This window comes from Micropterus dolomieu, linkage group LG01, assembly GCF_021292245.1.
Source record: "Micropterus dolomieu isolate WLL.071019.BEF.003 ecotype Adirondacks linkage group LG01, ASM2129224v1, whole genome shotgun sequence".
Taxonomy (NCBI): domain Eukaryota; kingdom Metazoa; phylum Chordata; class Actinopteri; order Centrarchiformes; family Centrarchidae; genus Micropterus; species Micropterus dolomieu.
The window spans coordinates 45,421,248-45,447,023 of record NC_060150.1 but is presented as its reverse complement, the minus strand read 5'-3'; the positions used below and the strand labels follow the sequence as shown (position 1 = coordinate 45,447,023).

Below are 25,776 nucleotides of genomic sequence, written 5' to 3'. Positions count from 1 at the left end.
CATCACTGCATCACTGACTGACAGCTGACTTCTGCTCTCTGTCTTCTTCTCTCATCAGATGGAAGTGATCTCTGTCAGAGTGATGAGAAAAGTGGTGGTGAGAGAGGATCAGCTCAGTTTCCTGATGATCCAGAGAGGTTGAAGCAGCAGCATCAGCTTAGACCTCTATGGAAATAAATCATCCATCCATCCATCCATCGTCAGCCGCTTATCTTGCATACAGGGTCGCAGGGGCTGGAGCTAATCCTAGCTGACGTCGGATGAAAGGCGGGGTACACACTGGTCAGGTCGCCAGTCCATCGCAGGGCGTTTGTTTTTCAATGCTTTGTATAATTAATAAACCTCCCCTGTACAAGGCACAATCCATACATTTACAGGAATTGCTACCCAGTTTTAAACTGCAAACAGGATGAGAAGCTGCTGTCACTCTCAGAGGCTTTAATATTGTTTTAGATTGTTTTAGAAATGATCAAGAGTCAAAGTATTTATTTAGCTGACTGAAGTAGTCAGTAGAGCTTTAACTGAACTGCTGATGTGAACGCTTTCTGTCTGACACTTCATTTGGCAAAAATTAAAGGAATCATAATTTAGTTCAAACTGATTTAAAATTGGAGTTAAAATTAACACACAAGTTCAAATAAAACCTTGACTTAATACAACTCAGTTTAGTTTTAATGTTGGGTCTAATGATGACAGTTATGTAATTGATGATGATTATAATGATGTACTGCAGGTTTTCCTTCAGGCTCCTCACTTGATGTATAATGTTTTAGCTAGGTTCACATCTGTGACATGGACACATCTAAAACACATCAAAATAAATATCAAGTTGAACTGTGAAACAGGAAGCCGTGATATTTTATGAACCTCTTCAAACCAACCTGTCTCCTCAGATTTCCCCTTAAGGAGCTTGGTCTCCTACCACACAACTGTTAGTGAGTTGAAACACCAGCTGGGGATGGATTTAATAAATAATAACATAAAGTGAAGTGTCTGAAGTGTTTGTTCTCTCATTTCAACACTAAGCTATTGCACTGCAAAAAAGGCAACTAGGACTATTAGCACAACCTCTCAATTTAGGTATATTATAAACTTCAAAAACAGACCTTTTAGAAACAAGCCAGATATTCTCACAGTAGCCCAAAAAAAAGTAGCCCAAAACGGACAAACTGTGCTACAGAGCGCGTTTCATCTCCTTCTTCTTGTAGAATTTTGGCGGAGTAAATACAAAGGCTCTGAGGCAAATAAATTTGGACGATTCGCAACCTAACCACTAGATGCCACTAAATGTTAGACACTTAACCTTTATATATTAAAAAATGTTGGTAAACCAAATTGCTTCATTGCTTCATCCAGCAGAGGAATCACAACAGTGCTGCAGTCTGAACTGTTCTGAGATCAGCTCCACTGTCAGACACAAGGTCAAGTCCACCATCATCCCTGTTTGTTCCTCAGGATGTGACAGAGTATCATCAGTGAATCTGGACCTCTCTGCTGCTGCTCTGTCCTTTTACACAGTCTCTGCTCCACCTCCTCCACCTGGACCTGGAAATGGACTTTATTTCATTCAGATGTTCTGAACCCAAAGTGCCTCTGCAGATTAGTTCTGTTTATGACAACATAATGGCAAATTAACACATTTGAATGGATTCTTCTGTTTTGTTTCCTTTTCTGTTGCAGCTCCACCTTGTGGATTGGTGGAGAATTGCAGTAAATTTCCACATTAAAATTCTAACGCAGGGTGGCACAGAGGTCGTGGGTTCAAACCCCGGTTGCCCTGGCCTTTTTTTGTGGAGTTTGCATGTTCTCCCCGTGTCTGAGTGGGTTCTCTCCGGGTGCTCCAGCTTCCTCCCACCATCAAAAGACATGCAGACTAGGTTAATAGGTGACTCTAAATTGCCCTTAGGCGTGAGTGTGAGTGAGTGAGTGAGTGTGAGTGGTTGTCTGTATATGTGTGGCCCTGTGATGGACTGGCGACCTGTCCAGGGTGTACCCCGCCTTTCGCCCAATGTAAGCTGGGATTGGCTCCAGCTCCCCCGCGACCCTATAAGCGGTTGACGATGGATGGATGGATGGACTTCTAACACATTTTGGAAGTTGATGTGAAAAAGCAGCATCCAGCCTGCAGGCATCATGTTACTTCTCTGAAGTTCTGCTTATTAATACCAATACCAAACTCTTCTCACAGTTTAATAGATGACTTTAATATATGAACACACAGAAACATGAAGATAAAACCTGTAGAAAGTTTGGATTTAATCAAAGCTTCTTGACGTCTACAAACTGAAACATGATTCTGATTCCAGTCTGAAGTCTCGTTGTTATTAGTGTAGGATTAAATATCTGTTTACTTTTTGAAGTAGTCTGTTTTACTAGTAGATCCCACCAAATTGTGTTGTTGCAGAAAACTGAACTGCAAAGTCTTGTGACAATTATTTGTGGGTTTGTCACTATGAAAGACCTCTTTCATGTTCACCTCATCATTTGATGATTGTTAATATAAAAATATTGTTTAGACTTGCTTTTAGTCGCTGAATTATATCTGGATTTTAGTGAAAAGCCAGTGCTGTCTTTTGGTCCTTTGGTCAGATACTGAACACCAGAACATTTTAATAACTTCTGATGTATCCTTTTTCCTTTTGATTTTAAATTAACAGCAAAAAGTAATATATAAGTTCTAATTATAAACTTTAGTGTGTTAGTGATTAAGATTACGTACATGTATATATTTGTTCTGTTTTCTCATTTCAGTTTACATTGTTGCAGAAAAAAACAAATCCCGTTATTCAAATCCCATCTTACTTCTCATGTGATGTAAATTTCCACAATCCAGCTCCTATAAATATAAATGTGCTGCATGTTGGTGAAAATAAAGCCCATTTGTTGAATTACTTCTCTGGATATCCAGAGTTTTCTTTGTGACTGAAGAAGATTCAAGTGTTGCTCATTTCCAGCAGCTGTTCAACTCACCTGAGGCTTTATAATTCTTCTGTGCAGTCTTAGAAAGCAGCAGAGTCCATGAATGAGTCCATGTGATCTTAGTGACTTTGAGCGTGAAATGATTGTTGGTGGTTTTGACGAGCTCAGAGCTGCTGAACTCCTTATTTGAAATAGAATCAATCAATAACAGTGGAAGTTGAAGTTGTGCTCATTACCACCAATAACACAATGTCATATTATAAAAGATCAATATTTACTTGACTGAACAGAACGACGGAGATAAAGTCTTTGTTAAACATGTTCTACCTTTTTGTGATTTCGCCTGTATTGAAATGGAAAGGGATCAAAATACACTCGTTAAAAGGAGAGAGATGGGAGGAAGGGGGATTAGACAGAGGAGGTGAGCAGTGGATTAGGACCACACGACGGACCCCTGAGCAACTGGTTCCGGCCACAAGGACCTTGGATAGATTGATTCATTATTATACATTTAACCACCCAAACTACAACAAATAGTTCAACAATAAGAATATAGGCAAGAATATAGGTATAATTAGCCTATTAGACAAAGGATTATGATCTCTGACATTTATTCACTAACCACATTGGCAACACGGCCAGAGAAGGACAAAGGTGGATTAGGACCACAAAGACCAGTTCACGGACCATTTACTTCAGTGCCCCTAGTGGTAGCGACCAGTGTTGAGTGGACTGACCACTGAATGGCGACAACCCCGATTCCTGTTTTGTTTTGGACTGCAACTAATGATTATTTTCATTCTGGATTAATCTGATGATTATTTATTGTGTCCAAAGTGACGGAGATTCAGTCCAGCCGGTGTGCTGTGATCCAGTTTACAGTCAGTGTGTGTTTTGGTGATAGCCTTTACATTGCCATTTGTATAATTTCCAGTACATTTAAAAATCTTTGTGTCCAAGCCCACAGTGTAAGTTAGTGATTCAAAGGTGTATAACAAAGTTCAGTCTGTCAACCGATTTATTCATCCAATTTTAACTTAGTTATGCAACTACTTGCTTATAAATAAGATGTTGCAATCAAAAACAAACTTAACAAACAAATTTGTGGACCTTGACTATGGGCTGGCCTTCTACAAAGCCCTTAATGGTCAGGCACCATCTTATTTGAAAGAACTCCATACTGCCCCACCACACTGCACTCCCAAAATGCAGGGCTACTTGTAGTGCCTTAGGGTCTCTAGATGTAGGATGGGAGCCAGAGCCTTTAGTCATCAGGCACCTTGGCTGTGGAATCAGACCCCTGTTTGGGTTCGGAAGGCAACCAATATTTCCATATTTAAGAGTAGGCTAAAAACTGTTCTTTTTGGTAAAGCTTTTAGTTAGGGATTTTTTTGTCCCTTTATTTTGTCAGAAGGCTTAGGGCCAGGGTATTTTATTTTAATATAATTTATTTCTTTTTAAGATGTTTTTTTAATTATATATATAGATAGATAGATAAGTCCATTATAACAACAAATATTTTTGTAGGAAAATCTTGACATAACAACTGTGAGACATGTTCCTTAAACATTTCCTTTAGCATTTCAGCATTCACTCACACTTAAATCTGTAGATCGGAGAACATCGGTTGTGTTCCATGTGATCTGGCCACAAATGATAATATAATGCTGAAATAACAAGCAATTTAAATGGCTCAATATGTTATGAAACAGCACAAAATACTTCTTTATTGAAACACAAATCTTTCATTGCAATCTTAATTTGCCCTCTCTGACAATCTGAAAACTTCTGTTTGATTTTGGTGATTTCTCTGAAATCCTGATGTTTGTTTGTTATTAAAGATCACTCATCTTGTTGTTGTTTACAATAATGCTAATGAAGTAAACCGCAACACCACTACTGGACAAAAGCGGAAGTTCGTCACTACGCTTGTGGAGAGAGCCTGACTTTTTCAGGTTGATTTAGATATTGTAAATTTGTATATTGAAGCTGAAGCCTTCTCTTATATCCCTGAATACATTATTATTTGATTAATATTGACATTATATACATATATTATTTATTTATCTAACAACTTTATGTTTTTTTAAATTGTGGATTTGAACGACCAATAGTTTTATTCTGAAAAGACCGTGACGGAAGTACCGAGCACGTTCTGTTGCTGGCGATTTTCGGATGGAGACGAAGTGAGCGCGTCAACGCAGCCATTTTCTTTCAGACTGGAATGGAAAACACAATTAATTTAGCTAGCTTTGGGTTACATCTGGTAATAAATAGGCTTTAATGTAAAATCACAAACCGGTATATGGTTGTCTTTTGTGTCGTTATCCTCGTTTTAGCTAACGTTAGCCGCGGAAGCCTGACGCGTGTCGTGGACGAAGGTAAGAAAACTGCGTAACGTTAGCTGCTAATTAGCTTTAGCTAGCTATTCATGCGTTACCTGACTTTAGTGGACCGCTCTGTTTATATTTGTTTGGTTTAAAAGCTAATAACCACCAAGAGCTGTCTCGTGATGTCCTAATATTCAACATCACCCCCCCCCCCCTAAACCCAGTAACGTTAGAGCTTATAGATGTAGCTAAAGTTAGCTCGTGCTGTCGTCAAAGGCATCTGCAGATGAAGTAACGTTAAAGGAAAAAGAGCTGCAATGTGAACTTGCGTACAAAATTTAAATGTGTAAAGAGGTTGATTCATAAATTATGGTTGGCTATATTATTAACGTGCCCTGGTGCAACTAAGTCAGAGCTAGCAATCAGGAGAAACTCGTCCATTCTGCCAGTAAGTTAATAATTATTTTGCCAATGATTTAACGTTATATCAGCATCTGCAATATGTGTCTTAAATGGAAACGGAGTAAAACTGGGAATGTAAGTTAGATGTTTCGTTGATGCCGAATCAGACTGACTCCTTCTCATGTACTCTGTTATCATTTTATTAAGGCCTCCTACTGTAGCTGTAGGAAATCTACAACAGCCCTGCAGTATATGCAACTTTCATGAAGGTTTAAAGTTCTTTTTTAGAGAGGTGTTGGCTAAACTTATGGTATAGCTCAGCAATTTGGTTGAAATTCTTACCATAGTATTTATAAGGATATCTTCTAACTGTATCTAAGAGAAGATGGACTTTGTTGATCCCAATCTGGCGAAGTTCACCTGTTACAGCAGCTCCAGATACAACACAACAGATAACAAAATTCACATTAGATATAAAGGGAAGCGAAAGATTTCAAATGTTAAAGAAATAGAAAGATACGATTTAGAGTTATGTGAACACTGCATACATGTTTTTATACAGATGTGATTGATTATGGAGATATTATGTAATGAAATGTATGCAAACCAATTAACCCTAACCCAATTATCTGGTTTCCATTTTCTAAATTAAATTCCTAGTTGTTTTAGCTTTGTTTTGTTTAAGCTTGCACAGACATGCAATTTAAACAACTTTCATTTCAACAACTAAAAATATATGATTCTGTATTCCTGCTTTATTTCCGTTCATTTCAAGGAGAGTAAAGACAAAATTATAAATGCAACTGGAGGTGACCCATGGGAGAGTCTTTTTAGAAACAGGACAGCCTAGTTAATAATCATATTCAGTAAAATGACAGTTCTCCTTGATAACTTAATTAGATGAAGTAGTTTAGTGAAAACTGCCTATTCTGTGATGCGTGTTGGTTTTTCCTGCCACCTTAATCTTGAAACAAAAACCTCTCCTTTCCTTAAAGGTTGACAAAATGTCACGGTCCCGATCACCAAATTACAGGTATACATTGCCATTATTTTATGTGTCCCACAAAATCTGTGCAACTTAAAACTCACAAATGATGATCTGTAGTCATCTCCTTTGATTTTTGTTTTAAATTACAATGTGAATGCTTTTTTATTAATTCCTGTATTTTTCAAAATGTCACTTTTCAGGAGGTTCCCTTGGGAGGAACCCGATTTCGATCCTTACAAAGTCCTTGCAGAACTCGACGGGAATCAAATGGAAAGGAGTCACAGCCCCAGAGAAGATCCTCAAGAACACTGGGACTACTTAAGGGAAGACATGTACCCAGAAGACCAGAGAAGATCCCCTCCTTATCAAGATGACCCTCAATTTGGGCATCACCGCCATCCAAACCAGGAGGAGTTTTACCGCAGGGGGCCGTCACCCCGTCATGATGGGATGGGATATGATGACCGTAGGCTTTCCCCACTGCGTGATGGAGTAGGAGATGGAGATAGGCGCAGAGAAGGGTTTAGACAACACTTCCAGAGTTTTGAAATTAGGGGGAGGTCGCCCCAATCGCCTCCAAGATTGACGAGGGAAAGATTGCCGGCGACGCCAAGGTCTCACTCAGACCAACAACAGAGAGAGCCGGGGATGGGCTGGAGGAGAGAGGAGCAGGGCAGAGGTCGAGGGAGATTCAGAGATCTCGGTCCCGTTACGAGGTCGGATGACCAAAGAGGGGGAGCAGGTAGGGAAAGGGGGAAGAGGAACATACAGAGTCCCAGTAGAGACAGACGAAGGGAGGATTCATATCAAGAGAGGAACCCCCCCTTCAAAAGGCAAAGAAGAGAAATGGATGACAGCGATCACCTTGGGTAAATTTAAAGCAAAACGCTTTGCAGCACTGTCGCAGGGAAAAAAGGAAACGAGGAATGCAGAGGATTCTCATCTTTCTCTTTTCCCATAGAGGCAAATTCCTCACTGTCATCATGCCTTCTTTTCCATAAAACAAAACACTAATCAAACAAATATTGCATGGCTTAAAGTTTTCTTGCTTTGCAACCTTTTTCTGATACGTAACAATAGCTACATGCCTTATATTAAACATACTGTAGTTGTTAATACAAATGACAGTTAAAAGGTAGTTTTTAAAAATTCATGTTATTATTAATAATTAAATCAGATGTTTGATTTATAATGTGAGAGGCATCCAAAGCGAATTTCAAGTGTAAATTTAAAACCACAAATAAATGTTGAACCATGTCACTTCCTCTTATGCTGTCACAGGTACAGGAATGAGAAGGACGTTTGGGAACAGCGTTACTCAATGGACACACCCAGAGATGGGTTTGGAGGAGACACTCAGGGGAGCCTCCCCCGTGGAGACATTCGGCACTCGGGACCACTCGTCATTGAACATGATCATGGCATCACACATGGCAGGGAACCATCTCCGCGGTTGCCAAATTGTTCCAACCGCGGAGATCTTGACCCCGACTTTGATCGACAGAAGAATCCTCGTCCAGTGCGCCCTTCTCAGGAGCGTTTCAGGATGTCAGACAGCAGGTTGGATGATCTTGAGGATGCAAGAGAACGCCATTTTCAAGATAATTGGAGAGACCCCAACTATCGTGAAAATAGGAGGAGCCTTACACCACAAGATAGACCAAACCCTGTTAGATATGGTAATCGAGATGGTCCCGTGAACCACAGGGGAGGTGGGGGTGCTCGGCCAGCGAGAGGGCGGGTCAATCGCGGCCAGGTTGCAAGGACTGGACCACCTAGGAATCAGTTGCGCTTACAGCAGTCCTCCCAGGGATATCAAGATCTTCCTCGTGAAGAGCAAAGGCCGGGGTACCGACCCTTCAGGCAAGATTGTTATGAGGATCCGATTGAAGGGGAGCCTGACTGGGTAGAAAAACCGAGACTACAACAGTGGAAACATGACAGGCCTGGAAGTCTGGACCGGCACCTACCTCAGGTTGACTTGGACCCTAAAATGCCCCGTCAGAGGCTGCACGGATGGAACAGTCAGAAAACCAAGAACATGACCGTTGTAACAGAGGAAACGCTAACCATCAAAGTGGATATGAGCCGCCCCGTAAACCAGAACAGGTAGAGTATTTTTTAAATCAAATTATTAAGGGTGAGAGGTGAAAGTTCACACTTCTCTTTCTCAGCACATGGAAAACTGCGTATGGAAGACGAAAGAAATAGCCACACGGACACCGGAGGCTTGTTCAAATCGACACAACTAAAAATCGCCTGAAATATTTTTGTAAAACTGGATTTTGTTGCAGTTTGCACCTTTGCATAAAATGTGTTCCCACGTGGGTACAAGCAACAACAAGATTATATTTGCTGTTACATCATACGATCAAGATGCCATGCAGAAGTTTTTCCAAGAAGCATTACATTTTCATCTGAAAATGTAAAAGGACAAGAAGAAGAGACTCATGCTACTTTACTGTGGAAGCCCAGGAAAAACTCCCACCTACTGAAGAAACCAAACCCCAGTTGAAACATGCATTACTGAAGAGCCGTGGGAGTGCCTTTTGGCTGGAAACGATGTTATAAATAAGCTGGTGTCACTTGCAGATCATTACTTTTTAAAAGTTATAATTTCATCAGTTGCATCTCATTCAATGCAAATAAGAGAAGACACCAGCTGGAAACGTGTCTAAAAGAAGGAACTGCATCACAATGTCTTTGTGCTTTTGCACCTATGAAGTGAAAAGATCTGGGATTCAGTCACAGAGCAAGATACAGGAGAACATCTCCCAAGAGCAGATGAGTAGCTGAAGCCATCGTCGGGAAGCACGATAATGAGAATGTTGTCCGTAAACTGAGAGGCAGAGGGAACAGACGACACGAGATGTGGTTCTTGCAGGATTCAATCAAACTTGAGCAGATATCCACCCCAAGGCATTGGACGTAACCTCACATTCACCACTAGAAATCCAGTTTGTCTGTGTTTAACAAGCATCACAGAAGAAGCAAGACTTTAAAATCACACTGAGTGAAGAGGGGTGGACTGCAGAAATGGACCCTTACAGAGTTAATGTGGATTTCTTGGAAGTCAGAAACATCATAAGGAGCGTATTGAATAGACCTGAACCAGGCACTGATAAATGGTGTCTTTGTGTGTCATTGACCTTGACTGAAAAACTATGGACACGATTCTACAAAAACTCTCCATATATCGGACAATCTGTATTGCTCATTTTGTGGTTAACCACCTCCTGATTGATGGCACACATGGTGCGTCGGGTTGAGCTGATTTCCATCATCAGTATTTATGACTCGTTTCAGGAAACTTCAGTTACGGTTTGTGGAGCTGGATCGGGAAAGATTTATCCAACACTGCTGAAACAGAGGAAGGAAATTTCTGATCACTGCCTGTCAAACAGTCCTGGCAGAGACAGACAGTGCTCTGTGGAAACAAAGATTTAAAGGTGGAGTAAGCCATTCTAATCCAATGCACGTATTTTTGTCAAAAGTCAGCAAATATCTCCTCATTAGCTGCCCGTTCAGTGTGTGCACTGAGAAAAATTCCTGTTTGCCCTGGCTCTGTAAAGGAAATCAAAGTGACTCAGATGGAGTCACACAACACTATTCCAGCCATGATTTCAGTGTTGGGTAACGCTGAATGACTTGCCCATGGACATTCAGCTTACTTTCTAGCTCACTTTAGCTACAGCAGCAGGAGAGTTGTGAGTATCGCTGTCTGGAGCTGCTGTGTTGTCTCTGAACCCGTCTCGCCCTCTCTTCATGTTAGCGTTGCAGGAGCAACTGTGGCGACAGTTTGCTAACCCACAACTCAGCTAGCGTTAGTTACATGACTTGCTGTGTCGACATTTGCTCTTTATCGTGGTATTTGTCATGGATTTGGATTTCTCTAGAATTGCATACCCCACCTTTAATGTTGTCCAAGATCACTCGATTTATCTTCAGAACACCTGAGAGTGGGATCATCAGTCATTGAAGGAAAGAAATCACAAGAAAATATCGGTCAGAGTGCTTTGTGGTGAAGGAGATAATCTCTGGAATATTTTTACGGCATAAATCAAGATGTTTGACAGGAAGATGAGCATCTTTAAACTTGACAGGACCTGTTATCAAATCTCATTTTTGGAGAATAAAAGAAACTGCATATGTTGTTCATGTTGTATGCAGTAAGTGTGAAGAAGTGGAGACAAACACACCAGCCATGGCCAAAACATTTTGTGGTGCAATTTCCCACCCTGAGGATGATCTGGGAGTTTTTTTGTACACTTATGATGGAAAGAGGATACAAAGCTGTCAACTATCTGATTCATGAAAGGTATCCAAGTTCAGACAAACATGAACAACTATGGATTCTTGTTTTTGTTCAACTTGATACAGGGACTTCTAGTTGGTGAAAAATCAGCCACAACCATATTGACTTCAGATTTACAACATACTAAATTCATACACACTGTTTAACGAAGTAATTGAAGCCAAGGACATAAATTTCACAACGGAGAAATTGAAGCTGCTAACGTTATCGTCAATTGATGATACATGAAGAAATTGCACCCTCATCTGTGCTGTTAAGAGGAGAAATCAAAGCAGTGAGGACAAATATCAGCACTTGTTAAAAGAAATCAAAGCTCCAAATATAAATATCAGGAGAAATTGAAGAAAAACATCCTCAAAGCTGAGTAATTGGAGAAAGATGATGTTATGCTGATGTTGAGGGGAAAATGAAGCTGTGAAGAAGGCATCAGTGTTGATGAAGGAGAAACTGCAGCAGCATCTGTGCTGTAAGAAGCAGAAATCAAAGCCATGAACATAAACGTAATGCTGAAAAATGGAGGAATCATCAGAGCTGTTTACATAAGAAAATGGAGACATAAAACAGAAATGCCGTCAGGCTGACAAAAGGACAAACCGGGAACATGAACATCATTGCTGTTGAAAGGAAAAATCGAAGCTGCCAACGTTCACATTATCAAACGGGAAAAATAAATATTAGTCGTGAATATAATTATTCTCACTAATACACGCTGTTAAAAGGAGAAGTTACCGTCACGGACAAGAGAAAGAAATCAAAACACCAAAAGCTGAAGGTGGATCAGTGAAGTCCTGGATAAACTGAAGGGCAAGTTTGAACAAAGAGCCGGCGCCTGAAAAAAGCAGACAAGCTGACCTATGAAAATGTATTTAACTGAGGAGTCATACAACATGACTGAAGTTTGTGATTGGCTAAACTATCTGGTCAACTGGGAGCTAATGGTGTCAAAGTGAAGATAAAATGGATCAAATAAGAAAAGAAGTGTGAACTTTCATCCAACCTTTAACTCACCCGTCTGTTAAAATGAGGGGTATCTTGGTCTCCTCTGGCTGCCACTTTAGGCCTATTTTTTAAATATCCATAAAAATATTGTGCATTCTGACACTTAAGAAATCCGTGGGAGGTTGCCTCATTTTTTAGTCAACATGGAAGACGTAGTTATTGTAAACATTAAGAGTTGTGGAACTCAAGAAAGGTAAGTTTGTCGGGTAAGGTAAATATGTTTTTACTCGTGATTGGGACAGAAAGTTCTTTTTAAAACAAATTAGGCTAAAATACAAATGAATGCTTCCAAGTACATTATTATTCTGGCTTTTAGGAATTTCAGCTGTCACAGTAATTAAAAGTGTTTAATGGAGTAAATCAGCTATTGTTATTGCAAATGTAATTTGTCAGCCCACCCTGATGTTATGATCACGATACGAAGTGAGTTATGTAGCCTCCTTGTAACGGTGCCACATCATCAACAACTAGAACCAGTTTTACCTCTTGGCTGGTTTCATTCTTGTTTTTCTCCTCCCGCAGCCCGCTGTGCTACTCCTCAGACCGGCAGCTCTCATTAGACCTTGTCAACGTGGGTCGCCAGCGTCTGGACTTCCTGCCCATGCTGGAGCACTCGGGGACGTACCGGGAGACCGCCATGCACACTGGGACTTTTGCCCAGGAAATCATCACACTGGTGCACCAGGTCAAAGGTCAGCACAATATCCCTACATGCACATCTTTTTGTTGGGTCTTTGGTTTTAGACTGAATCCTGATTTGTGATACTTTGTATTATTGGTTTATTTGGCACTAAATTATCTAAAATAGTCAAGTTAAGCTGTCAAACAAAATCAAGTCAAAATTTCAAGCACAAACCACAATTTAAGATAGATATTCATCCCTGAAGGAAAATTAGTGTTACAGTTTGCAACGGTTTACATAGATAAAATAAACAAACAGAAAACATGTAGTTACACAAAACGCACACGAGGTTTGTGACAAACATGCATGAATTAGGTTAAGAGATAAAAAATAAAAATAAAATATGATTAACAAATGTACAATATATATTCATTCCACTATTCTATTATATATCAATAAGAGTTAACGTCTGTAAATTTGTGCAAATGAATCCCCATTTAGATTCGATGCCTCTCAAAAAAATTGTTGTCACGGGGTTAGATATGGTAAAGGCTAAATGCCTTTCCACTGCTTGACAGCAGGTGTGTGCAGTTTACTCACTTCTGTGGAGAGAAACTCCATGACTGGATAATAGCAACCGCACAAACCATACGCTGAAACATTCTTGTGTAGCCTTTATTGTAGGGCAACGTGACATTGTGTGATTGTCCACCATTAAACCACACATGAAAAATTCCAAGTTCTTGAAGTGTGTCTTGTCTACGTTTACAGAGCAGTATTTCAGAGATGGTGGCCTCACCCTGAACGAGCGTTTCTCAGCCCCCCAAAAAGGCGGCAGCTCTGAAGACGAGACGGAGGAGCTGACGCTGGATGAGAGGTTCAGTTCAAACCGGTATGTCTCATGTTGATACAAAGGCATAGTAGTGTTAGTAGTTTATGGTGATCAAAGTGATACCAATAGTAGTGCATGATGTATTTAAATGTTCAAGTAGAGTTGAGCAAACTGGAGATCCTTAGGGAAATTTCTCCTGGTTGTTCCTACTCTCTCCCACTCTGGTTAAGGCCTTTTTCATCAGTGCCTTTATGAGTAATGCTAGATTGTAATACCTGCTGTATTCATGTTATTTTGTTTCATCATACTGCGTTTTTTTTAATACTTTTTTTGCATTTTGTAAAGATGGTGATTATTGTTTTTCCAGAGCAGTAGTGTGAAGCTGTGAGAACAAAAATATGAATTTGGCTAAATAAACAGGCTTCTTTCATCTTTCTCCTCTGCAGAGGCTTTAGCTTAAACATGAGCTCGCTGCTTGACGACGAGGAGCCTCTGTTCTCCAGACTGGGACCCTTGCAGGTGAACAGCTCTTTCTCTAATACCATCTTAACATCCCGTAGTAAGGACAGTTTGATAGCAGTTGTCACGATGGAGTGCAGATACATCTCCATGTGATTAGAATTTAAATAATTTTTGATTAATCTTGTTGATGTGATGGCAGCCGGTGCGAGGCCCGGGGGACCTGAGGCATGACCTGGAGAGGAGGAGACAGGAGAGGCTGGAGGGGGTTAAAGTCACAATATCGGGGAACAGTATGTCACAGCGCCCCCTGGGCACAGCCAGGTGAGATTAAACTCCTTTTTCTGCTTCTTTCTGTTCATTTATCAGAGCTGATACTGACTTTATAGACATCTTGTGTACAGTGGGGTGAAATAGCACTCAGTGGACAGACTACGAGACTTGAACGTGTTGTTATGAAGTAAAGAACACGGGTTATTCTCTTAGCATTTACTATCTCAAATTTTCTACAAATCGTTTCTGTCAGTGAGCTGGACATAGAATACTTTGACAAGGACGAACTGGCTCAGATGGAGGACGACGAATTATCCTTCTGGACAGAGGAGCAAAGCAGGAGGCGAGAAGGCAACATGGTGAGAGAGAAGAGTTTGACCTGTGACCTTTCATGTGATGCATGTGATGGAGAGTACATGTAGAGGTCAAAGTGAAGCTTTCCCTCCTCCTTTAGGGACCAAGGCGAGGAGGAGCTTCCTTCAGACAAAACTCCGGCGCCCAACGCAGGAACAATCGTTTTGGCAACCGGCTTGGACCAATGAGGCGACAGCACAACCACAACAACCCCGCAGGTAACTGAACGCTCCTGAATTTCCCTGCGGCTTTACAGAGCTTTATAGTGCATTTCAGCTCATTGTTTCTCTGTACAGCCGCAACCTAATTATTCAGGTTCACTCTCAGCGCGCTCATTGCGGCGTTTTCAGAGGAAAAGCTGTAAAAACTCACCGCAAATCAGAATTGTCAAGTCCTGCCTATAGTCGAATCATATGTGCATCTGTGGTAGCGGTTGCGGGGAAGAGCGGTGTTACACGGTAGCTCTGCTTTAATCTTGAGAAGCTGCAGAGCTGCAGTCTCCGTTTTTTAGGCACTGTAACTTAGACTGTACATTTCCAGCTAACGTGAGACTTATTGTTGAACCTTTTCTCTCTGCTCGCCTGCCATTCACTGGTCTCTGCCACATGGATCTATTCCAAGTACAGTTTAAAAACGATAATATTCTTTTTGTGGTTCATCAAGGGTGATAAATGATCAGAAAGTCCTGCAAGGTGCGGACAACCCAGCACAACACCGGCGAATAGCCTAAACACACACACATTACGCCCACTCATGCGCACTGATGTCTCCTTTCGATTTATTCACGCACTTTAAAAACATTTATTAAAAGCTTTTTTCTTTTTACATGTTTATTTACAGCGTTATACATTGAAATGTATCATGATAGGCTGTAAATGAACTTATTGGGAGTTAACTGGTGGTTCTATGTAAAATCAGGCGTTGATCACCCCCATATATATGATCCATGTTTCATAATGCTGTTGCGAAGCTTCAGGCTCCACGAATCAAAGCATCGAATCTTCGACTATTCGGGGTCAGCCCTACTAATTGAAGTGTCACCACTTTAAATGCATCTGTGAAACTGTAGATTGTAGAAAATGTAGAGTAAGAGTGCGAGGACTAGAATGGGGTCAACTATTAACACAGACATATTCGTAGGTACTGTTAATTTCTCAGGAATTGACGTGTTTGCCCAATAATATATAGAATAACATTGATAAACGATACTTTTAATTTATCGCCCAGTCCTAGCCATACCCAGTCTGTTTATTACTTAAATCTACTACTAATCTGTCAGAAATCTTCCCCTACCTGTCCCTGCCATGTTTGCAGCCACGGCCCAAACTATTAATCGTCTGGAGGCTCATTCCGGCCCCTGCATGCAGCTACTGTCTCAAACTCAGCGTGACACATTTAGTCAGATTTATTCCGTGTTTAACTCGTTGTGTAACGTCCCTGCAGGGCTGCTGCTGTTTCCCCTGGCGGCTTCATGTTGGTGGAATATTCCCTTTTGACTTTTGACCCGCTGAAACTTTGATTAGCTGATTAGCTTCTAATCATACCTGAGCTGGTGCAGCTCCATCACCTCCTCTTTTCACACCGGTCAAATCCTCTTTTATTGATTGCACGCTGACCCACCTGTTGGCAGTGACCCAGATGTCTCTGACCTCCGCTCTTTATCTCTGTCTTTACCAATTATAGGTCCTAACTGGTGATCGGACTAAAAGGTATTCCATTTGGATGCTGCTGATTTGTTGAAGACTTATAGTACTGCCTGTAAAAAAAATTTTTTTAAAAGGAAATATTTTGTCCTCGTCTGGGGTCGAATTGTGCCCGTGTTGATTTTGATCAGCAGCACAATGTTGGCGTTGTATGAAACTGTGAAGAAGTCTCTGCTCTGTTGGTGTTTGCCAGCGGGTGCAGCAGACTGAGTGATGAATTTGACTACAATGAAGGTGAAACGTTAATACCAGCAGGTGGTTCACACTCTTAACGTCTGTTCACACCTGTTCTGTCCTTGTATCTTTGTTTGTGTGTGTATTTCTGTGTAATGAATATAATTTCACGTTTCACACTTTCTTTCATGTACGTGTGTGTGTGTGGTCTTGATTTAAACAATATCTTGGAAGTTTTTTTAATCCAACAGTCGGCGTTTATTGGGATAATGTTGGTTTGAACGTCTCCAGCGGAGATCTTCGACGATCTCACTGAAGTAGAAAGTTGTTAAAGTTCACTACACTTTTTTTATGGGACTATAAATGACCGCACTTGAACGTTCTGTATTTAAAAAAAACATAGACGTTAATTTTAACCTGATTCCTGTTGTTTTCTTCCGTCACACTTTTATCAAGTCTATATAGTTCATTAACATTACACCAGCCTTCTTACTGTTAACATATGACAGTGTTTCTGAACAAATAAAAGATTTGTCTTTTTCATTTTGTCATTTGTGTGTCATTGATTGTCAACCTCTTTGCTTACTGGGAGTGAATCTGGTTTGTCAGTGACATAAATCCATGAAGCTTACTGACCTGGGTCTAAAATCCTATCTTATCTCAGTTTAGGAGGATTAAAGAAACATGTTTCTGTCTGAAGAAAAGTCCTATCTTATTAGCGTAGGCCTAACTTGGCAATTACAGTGAAGATGGGGAAGAACAGGAACACCAGAACACAGAATTAAAAGACTACTCAAACCGTACAAAACTTAAGATTTCCTGGAACATGTATTAATGGGCATCGACTGCCAAGACAATTCATTTTGAATTTGCTTGACATGCTGCGTAAGTTCAAATCTTTAACCTGGACCGATAATTTGGGGGAAAAAATGCAGTCTTGTCCATTACAGCAAGCAAGCGAGCTGGTGACTAATAAGTGAGACAGCCTTTGTCAAGGAAACAATCAGTCTTGTGTACGTTTTTAAACGGATATTATTTCCCCCTTGTTCTTTCCAGACTGTGATGTGTCAAAATATGTCAAATGGAAAAAGTACCATTGTGCCAAGAAAACACCTAATTCTTATTCAAAAACAGTTGATTGTACAACAGAGATCGTTTTATCGTTTTTTTAACAGTTTTATCACTGTAGTTATGCACTTGGTGAAGCTGACGCAAATATTCTGATGGTTCAGTTTAAATTTAACACATTTTTGCCTTTACATGAAAAAAAGTTTGATACCTTCTTATTTGTGCTGTTTTATCATCGGTAAATGTTTGGGGAACAGTCTCCGTTCACAGAACTTAATTTTGTTAACTGAAACCTAAAAAAAAGGGAGAACTAGGGGACCTCCCCTACAAAATCTTTTTAAATTTAAAGAACGTGTCTCTCTTGGCAATGTTAAATCCTTGTTGAAGGACTCTGATGCTTATTCTATTCTAATGTCATTTTAATTTTAGCTGTTTCAAATATAGTATTTTTGCAACTTTTATATAATAACTTGGCGCTCTATGAAAAGATATTTGCTGCCTTTATTTTTATATTAAGAAAAAATTTGTTGTTTAAATTTCAGTGTGAAAAACAGAAATCTGTATGGAGTCTGTTTGACAAGGTTGACCAAAGCTACATGACTAAAGTATGGAATTTCAATCACATGGTATCAGGTGGTCGTTTAAAATCATAATACAACCACTTTTCAAAACAAAGAAGTGCTTAACATGCTTGCACCCGATTATAACTTTTCAGACTTTAAAAAAAACTCAGAATATTTAAATAATAATATCGTAATCTCTGCTCAAAGACGATCTTTGGCATTGGAAGTTTACTTCAGGCCACATGGTAACAACCAAAGTGTCTCTGTGAGAACCGTACATGCTGGTGAAGGCCACAAGATGTCGCCAAAAGCTTCAGATAAACCTTGTTAGATGGCTCCCTGATGAGTGTTTGGGTATTTCTAAAAAATTACATTTCAACAACATTATTAAATTGTTAGGAGTGAGTTTTTATAGAGCCACAAAATTACAACAAATATCACGAAACATACATTTGATTAATCTGTGTGAGTATTTGTCAGCACTGGAATGACATGTAAATATTTTTCATTTTGGAGAAGACTCATACTTTTAGGACCTCTGTGTGAAAATATGAACCTTACGTCACATTACAAACGCCTTAAAACCTGTTTCGCCCTCATGACCCGTAGTGGAATCCTGTTTTTCCGGCTGCAGAAGCCTGAAAGCGGCCACATTTACACAACTTGTCTCAAAAAATAAATCTGCTTTTGTCAAATTAATATTTATTTCAAACGCTGGGTGAAAATACATAATAAAAAAGACAACACATTACAGTTTAGGTTTTTTAACACATGATACATTATTCAGGAGTTACACTTCAGAGGAAATCTTTGAATTGGCTGCTCAGTTATGTCACAACATGATACATCTACTGACACTCAAGTCCCTAAAAGATGAATTAAACTAAACCATTGGTTCTTTTTTTTAAGCTACTAAATTCACAAGCTACTTTCAGAATAAAATTACTGTAGTATAACAGCTTATGACTGGTTAAATATGTGTACAAACGTCATAGCAGCATCACTGTTGAGTTAGCAGCTTTAAGCCTGGAGTCACAACCCCACTAAGTGATTACTTCTTACTTGAGTACAAAGAGTAAAACTACTTTTTAAAGTACTTGAGGAACTTTAGGACTGCTGTAACAAGGCACAGAGAGAAAAGAAGCTGCATTTCTTGTCATCTTTGTAACTGCACTGAAACTGATCAAAGGAAGGAAGTTAAAAGATTTCACATCTCTTTTGTACTCTTTTGACAAACGATAAACTTCAAAAAGTTTTCCAGTCTTGCAAACTGAAGCATGAGAGCTTATTTAAATACATTTTCACATTGAGTAATTGGTGTTCAGGTAAACACACACAAGAGAGTACATGACCCAATTTTTCACACAAGTTTAAAAAAAATCTAAATCTAGAGAGCCTTAATACAAAAAACATGCTCACAGAAAAGAAAATGCTCTTTGAGCACTGTTAGGCAGAGCAGGAGGAGAAAATGTCAATTAAAGCCTCGTAAAGTCTTAATCCAGCATGTAATAGTTTAAAAGTTTGAGCCTCACAGGGTCTTAATTTAGAAGTACGTGGTTCTCGCAGGACAGCCACAAACACGTGATGATCTTATAGACCATGATGCATTGCTGCAGATTGATGAGCTCAACCTTTAACATCTACAGCAGTAAATTGCATCATACACATTAATGCAGCAAGAATATTAATTCAGAAACATCAGATATAATGGAGAAACACCGACAGGAAGATTTTACTGCATTATGAGTACTTTTACTTGTGATGAAGTAAATTTAACTGATAATACTTACATAATACATAAGGTTTTCAACGCAGGCCTTTTACTTGTAATGGAGTATTTTAACAGTCTGGTATTAGTACTTTTACTTAAGTAAAGTGTCTGAATACTTCTTGTGGGACAACCAGAGAGTCACTCGTGTATCATTTGACATTTAGTTTGCTGCAGTCAGAATAAACTGAACATGAGATATGTATTTGTAGTACTGATAGTTTCACTGCAGTTACAGGTAGAGTCAGAGATGCATGAAGAGAACCGATCTCACCGCGACTCAAGTCTCTTCTGACTGAGGCAGCTGTTTCCAGAATCTCGTTGCATATCTTGTTGCTGTGTTTCCAGACCTCACAGCATAACAGGAGTCACTCGTATCAGCTTTCCCCAAATCCCATCAGTACCAGCAGAGACGCGGCTCCAATCACGCGTAACATGTTGACTTTCAAATAACCCAGCGTTATCCACAGCACCAGGCCTGCAGCTTCTCCCGTGGGGCCCCTTGAGGTCCACTCTGGGCCTGGAGACCCTGTAGCACCTACACCTCTGGACTCGGGTGAGTTAGATGTGTTTCCATAGAAGAAGAAGCCTGACTGGTCCGGGAGTCAGAGGTGAGAGTTGCAGGGTAAAGGCCGAAACGTCACCTCTGTGTTCTCGTCCATGATGATGTCAAAACGGCACATTATAGGCCTGACGGAAGGAAATAGACCACGATTAGTTAATTAATTAATTGGCAGAGAATTAATCAGCAATTATTTTGATAACATTACTTGTTTTAAATTATTTATCAAGCAAAAATACCAAACATCTCCTTTGTCTAGTCGAGGATTGGCTGCTTTTCTTTCCCTTACAAGAAAACAAATTGAATATCTTTGACTGTTGATCAAATTTTTAATATTTTTAAAGTATCTAGACCAAACATTCAATCCATAAAATATACTGAACAACTGTGCAATACCCGTGCTGTCTCTGCCACACCTGTGAGGTGGATGGATTATCTCGGCAAAGGAGAAGTGCTCACTAACACAGATTTTGACAGATTGGTGAACAATATTGAGAGAAATAGGCTTTTGTGTACATAAAGTCTTAAATCTTTAAGTTTAGCTCATGATGAATGGGGGCATTAACAAAAGTGTTGCATTTATAATTTGGTTCAGTGTGTGTGTGTATATAATATATATAATTTTTTTTTTTGTCAGACTGCTATTTCTATGGTTAAGAATGAACTTTCATGCTCAACAGCGTCTTAAAAATACATACAAATGATATGTGATATAGATTCAAAGAAGTGGAACACGCAGATCCAGATTAGTTTGTTTCAAGAAACTAGAAATTTAGAGGCAAATATTTTTTACTCCACTAACATTACATTGGAGATTCACATTATTAATATCAACTTAATAAACTTACAACATGACCTTAAAGTGATGAACACATAATAATTCAATAATTATAAAAACAGTAATATGTATTATTCTAAAATGGGCCATTCTGCATTATGAGTATGCATCTATATATATTTATTTATTTATTTATTTATTATTAAATTTGATTCTAATTTTGTACTTTCACTACAAACTTCTTCCACCAGTGGTTGTACTGTGTTGACACTGGAAAAGTGACAAAACTACAAAATTTAAATGCTTAATTTTTCACGTTGTGCTTTTGATGGCAACTATTTTCCCACAATGCATTGCAAGGGCATACATTTTGGAGGGTAAAACTGCTTAGTCAACTACCTTTGAAATCACATCTTTAGGGAAAACATTTAGCTGCATTTGTTTGAGCATCAAAGTCAGCTAAGGGTCTAAAAAAGTAATGTGACTCCAGTAGTGAACGTCACTATGGTCACAGGCCTGACCTCTCAGGACGGTCCAGCGGCGTGAAGCGAATTTGCAGGAGTCTGATTTTATAACGAGGGCCGATCACGTTGCCGGTGTTGATGCGTATAGAGATCTTCTGGACTTGCTGCAGATCCTCATCAAACTGGGCCAGCAGCCGCGTGGAGGTGTACTGCTCGAACCGGATCAGTTTACTGGGAACAGAGAGGAGGAGGGTGAAGGGTTTCAACCGCAGAGCGTTCATGGGATTTGTTGACAATATGAAAAATATAGTCTATAATAGGAGTGTGTTTTGTGTGAAAGCCGGATATGTTGAATTATTTCTTTCTGTGTGACGCAAGCTTCTTGTTCTGACTGATGACTGAGAGGGGAAACAGGTGTTTTTCTACGTGTTGTACTGACAGACCTACTTGTCTATTCGCGCCTCTGTGAAGTTTCTGCCACTGTGCAGCCGGATGTAGACGAACGCCCAGCGGAGGTACTGGTTCCAGGTCACCATGTCCACTCTGTAGCTCAGCTCTGCCGCACACAAGTGTTACAATCATGTTATACTCTATGTTGCAAAGTGATATATCAATCAATATATCATCAAAAAGCATCACCAGAATTTAAACCTTCTTTCATGTTACACATTTTGTCCATAACGGCATCAGTAATGTCACAGCAAATGTTTCAGCTGAGACAACTGATGGGAAACACAAAATACACAACTTGTCTTATATGACGCATGCAGGTTAAAGGTAAATCTGCTGTGTGAATGATGGTTTGTGAGATTCTGGTGGGATCTTATGCGAGAGTGCGTTTGACTCACTCCGGTAGGGCAGCGTGGCCGTGGTGCTGAAGAAGACTTTGGTCTGTCCGAGCTTCAGCAGAGTCTCCCTCCACTGGCTGACATCATAACCTGCAGGTGAGACCACACAGCTGATCAGACACAAGAGGTCAAACTCCTCTACAGGGTCACATGAATTATTTATAGTAACATAACTTTGAATGAATATTTTCAATGATTTACAAGCATGCATAGGCTTTTAATGAAAAAGGCACAAAAATTTGCTTAATTGTAGTTTCTGCTGTATTTGTGGGTATAAACAGTTATTTTTTTAATGTAACATTTTAAATACTTATCAGTAATTATGTTTACATTTTTATAGGCTGCTGTGTTATTTTTCTTGTATTCTGGGTTCCTGGAAGCGTTATGCTTTGTGTTATGACTTTAAAGTTTCTTAGTGTTTTGGCTGTTGTTTTGGGCACTGCTCATCTCTGTAGACAATAAAAACTAATGCTAATTTGTATTTCCTTTGTTCTGGCCTTGCTTCGGATTTGGAAGAGTGGGCAGCCACACCCTTATGTTGCATCCAGAATACCCCTAGACCTTAGGACATAACATTTGTTAAATTGGCTAAATGCTAAATCAGACGATTGTTAAATGGACGCACATAAAGTTGGCAGAAGCCAACTAAAATGATCCTAGAAGAGAAAACAGCCCTATTTCTTAAAAACCAAAAGAAGAAGTCACACTACATTAGAGTGGTGCCAGACTCTAATATAGTACGACTTCCTCTTCTGTTTTCAAGGGCCAAAACTTTGCCACTTTTCTAGCTTACAAGAAGCTGAGTTTAATTTTAAGGTGGCTCAAGAACACTGACGAACATTTCCTTGGTGATAACGGGCTTTTACCTGTCCTGCACAAGTTACAAGTGTACCACTTATTTGGCCTGATTAGACCTCTTCTCGTGTATGTTGGTTTAACATACTCACTTCTTTTTGCACCTGTTAGGGCCAAGTCATATACATGTTTAGTTTGTCCAGGGGTTTTGGGGGATGTAAGCAGGAAGTATAATATCTCCACAGAGCCACTGAGTTGAGCCTTGGTTTTAAGCTTATATTTGTTTACATTTTGGCAAATTGGCACCATTGAAACATGCCAAATTAGCTATTAGCAGTTCCTGTATGAAGTATACCATGAATGTACAAATGACTATCACTAGATTACTGTGATACTGAAGAAAAAGGCGAGTCAGGCAAGTTCTGTAGTTAAAAGGAGCATCTTTGATGAGGGGATTAATTCTTGAGAGCTGAAAGTGTAATTCACACCGAATCTACAAATATGTTTCATGTCTGTATGTTCAGATTTTCATTACTTATGACTCAAGGAAAGAGTGCAATTTTTGACTCATGTTCACCTCTCAGTATCTCGCCTGTAGTCCTTCCCTCCACGCCTCACAGTTTGACACCTTCTGCATCAGTCTATAAGTCTTGTTAACAATGGTACTCACGGTGTTTTGTCTTGCTACACAGATCTGTCGATTTAAAGCTCATGTAAACCCATACAGGTGTTTTCAGTTATTTTTGCTGATTAGCTCTGCACTAATAATAACTATCTAGTTAATAATATAAGATGTAGAAGGGTAAATATTCTTTTATTCTTCTCGTAGTTCTAACTGGTCACCACTACAGGTTGTTCAAAGCCCTGTAAACATTTCTTCACTTACCAAGCACAGGACAGGGTGCAGGTTTAAAGGCCTCACACTGCATACACCGCCCATCCAGGAAGTCGCTGTAAGACGAGCAGGGGTAACCTGTGAGGCTGCAGGTTCGGTTCAGAGAGCACAAGAACAGAAACACCGAGCGCTGGTGGTCACACACAAAATAAGATTTACCTGTCGGAGGAGAAAGAAAGACAGACAATATTACAGTGAGTGTGTGATAATGAGTGTTTGTGAAAGCATGTTTTCAGCTTGAGTGTGTGTTTTCACCTGCAAAGATGGTTTTGGGACACCCTGGTTGGTCTGCTCCACCGTTTGCGTAGAAGTCAATATGACCATGGGCTCCTCTCAGTCCAAACGCTGCAAAAAGGAACATACAGATTCAGTATTGAGTGTAATTTTAAGACTAAAGAGCTCAAACATGTCACATTACGTTACACCATATGTTTATATATTGTATGCTAATTGTGTTTCTTTCAAACACAAGAAGTAGTCATCAGCAAATCAAACACAGTCCACACTGGACAGTTGAACTTCAAATATCTTGGACTCATAATAGACAATAAACTCAGTTTTGATCGACACATCACTTCCATCCATATACGATCACAATGTTGACCACCTCCAACAAAAACATACTTAGCAGCATCTCACACACTGCCTCCAAAAACACATGCTGTCCCACACCCAAACATGAGCCACAGAGGCGTCACACGCCGAATTGTACTGCGGGGTCCTGACTCGAACCAGTGACCTCGGGTACCGGAGGAGTTGCACATGCCCAGTCACTAGGTAAGGACTACTAGCCAATCAGAAGCAGAGTAGGGTGGGTCTTGACAAGCAAGGTAGTGTGATCCAAAACAAAGCCGCTTCAGCCTGTAACCACAGCTCCGGTTTAGCCGTACATGATCCTGATACACAGGCAGAACAACCTGAACCAGCTTTGCAAGCTAGACTGGAGCAGGATGTTTCTGAGTGCTGTTTTCAGTGTTTTTCACTGCCACACTAGCCGCTAGACAAGAATTATGACACGTGTTACAAAGTGATGCAGATAAGTTACGGAAGTAAAGGCTGGACTACAATCGAGCTGCGGACAGTTCAGGTGCCGTGTTTTCTGCAGGAGGTGGTAACATAACACAATAAAGTGATGGGGAAAAGAAAAAGCATAATATGACCTCTTCAAAATAAAGGAGATCTTCCTTCAGCAAGAGAATACTGAGAGATTATTTATTTAGGATGGCATTGTCACTAAACCTTGACAAGCTACTGTATATATAGTATACTATTGTTTAAAATTGAACCCTTAGAAAATAATACCTCAGGTGAAAGAAAGCGCTAAGATGACTGTGGCTTCTCACAATACTTGGGTTCAGGAAATCACCACCCGCTACTGAAGGACTACAAAATAGTCCAGAATTTCCAGTTAAGACCTCTTTATTGCTAAATTGTTGTAGGTGTGTGTGTGGTTCTGAAATGAGGAATAATATACAGAGTAATGAAACATATTACAACCCATTAAACCAGTCATCATAAAGAACTAAATGAGAAAAATAACACCGCTATACTTAGAAAGGTCACAAAGTGACACCACCAGACCACTGTGGTGCCAGCTAAGCACTTTTACACACTAATTTAGCCATCTTAAAGAAAACAGTTGACAGCTAGGCTAGGCAGCTATTA

The 25,776-nt window shown here is 39.9% G+C and overlaps 2 protein-coding genes across 3 annotated transcripts in view; one reads left to right on the top strand and one right to left on the bottom strand.

Moving 5' to 3' along the window:
- Positions 1-5,076: 5,076 nt before the first annotated feature.
- zgc:112982 (uncharacterized protein LOC503771 homolog) lies at positions 5,077-16,913 on the top strand. 2 transcript variants are annotated; one of them, XM_046043696.1, is made up of 11 exons: positions 5,077-5,300; positions 6,647-6,684; positions 6,840-7,508; positions 7,921-8,748; positions 12,476-12,645; positions 13,347-13,467; positions 13,854-13,926; positions 14,069-14,190; positions 14,393-14,498; positions 14,594-14,711; positions 16,177-16,913. In XM_046043696.1, exons 2-11 carry the CDS (start codon positions 6,656-6,658, stop codon positions 16,188-16,190), a joined length of 2,250 nt encoding a protein of 749 aa, XP_045899652.1. In that variant the 5' UTR covers positions 5,077-5,300; positions 6,647-6,655; the 3' UTR covers positions 16,191-16,913. The 2 variants fall into 2 exon arrangements, with proteins under 2 accessions (XP_045899652.1, XP_045899662.1); XM_046043706.1 differs by lacking the exon at positions 6,647-6,684.
- A 1,741-nt stretch (positions 16,914-18,654) lies between these two features.
- The window catches only part of lipib (lipase, member Ib), a 12,573-nt gene continuing 5,451 nt past the window's right edge, over positions 18,655-25,776 (bottom strand). The window contains exons 6-11 of the mRNA XM_046069351.1: positions 24,367-24,456; positions 24,103-24,270; positions 22,422-22,511; positions 22,021-22,129; positions 21,631-21,804; positions 18,655-20,459 (exon numbers count right to left, since the gene is read on the bottom strand). Of these exons, the coding sequence (XP_045925307.1) occupies positions 20,375-20,459; positions 21,631-21,804; positions 22,021-22,129; positions 22,422-22,511; positions 24,103-24,270; positions 24,367-24,456 (716 nt within the window). The 3' untranslated portion in view covers positions 18,655-20,374. The remainder of the gene's footprint in view (positions 20,460-21,630; positions 21,805-22,020; positions 22,130-22,421; positions 22,512-24,102; positions 24,271-24,366; positions 24,457-25,776) is intronic.

Coding starts and splice junctions, on each gene's coding strand:
- zgc:112982 (XM_046043696.1), top strand. CDS start 6,656: ATGTCACGGTCCCGATCACCAAATTACAG. Junction 6,685..6,839: donor TCCCGATCACCAAATTACAG/GTATACATTGCC, acceptor GTCACTTTTCAG/GAGGTTCCCTTGGGAGGAAC. Junction 14,499..14,593: donor GGAGGCGAGAAGGCAACATG/GTGAGAGAGAAG, acceptor CTCCTCCTTTAG/GGACCAAGGCGAGGAGGAGC.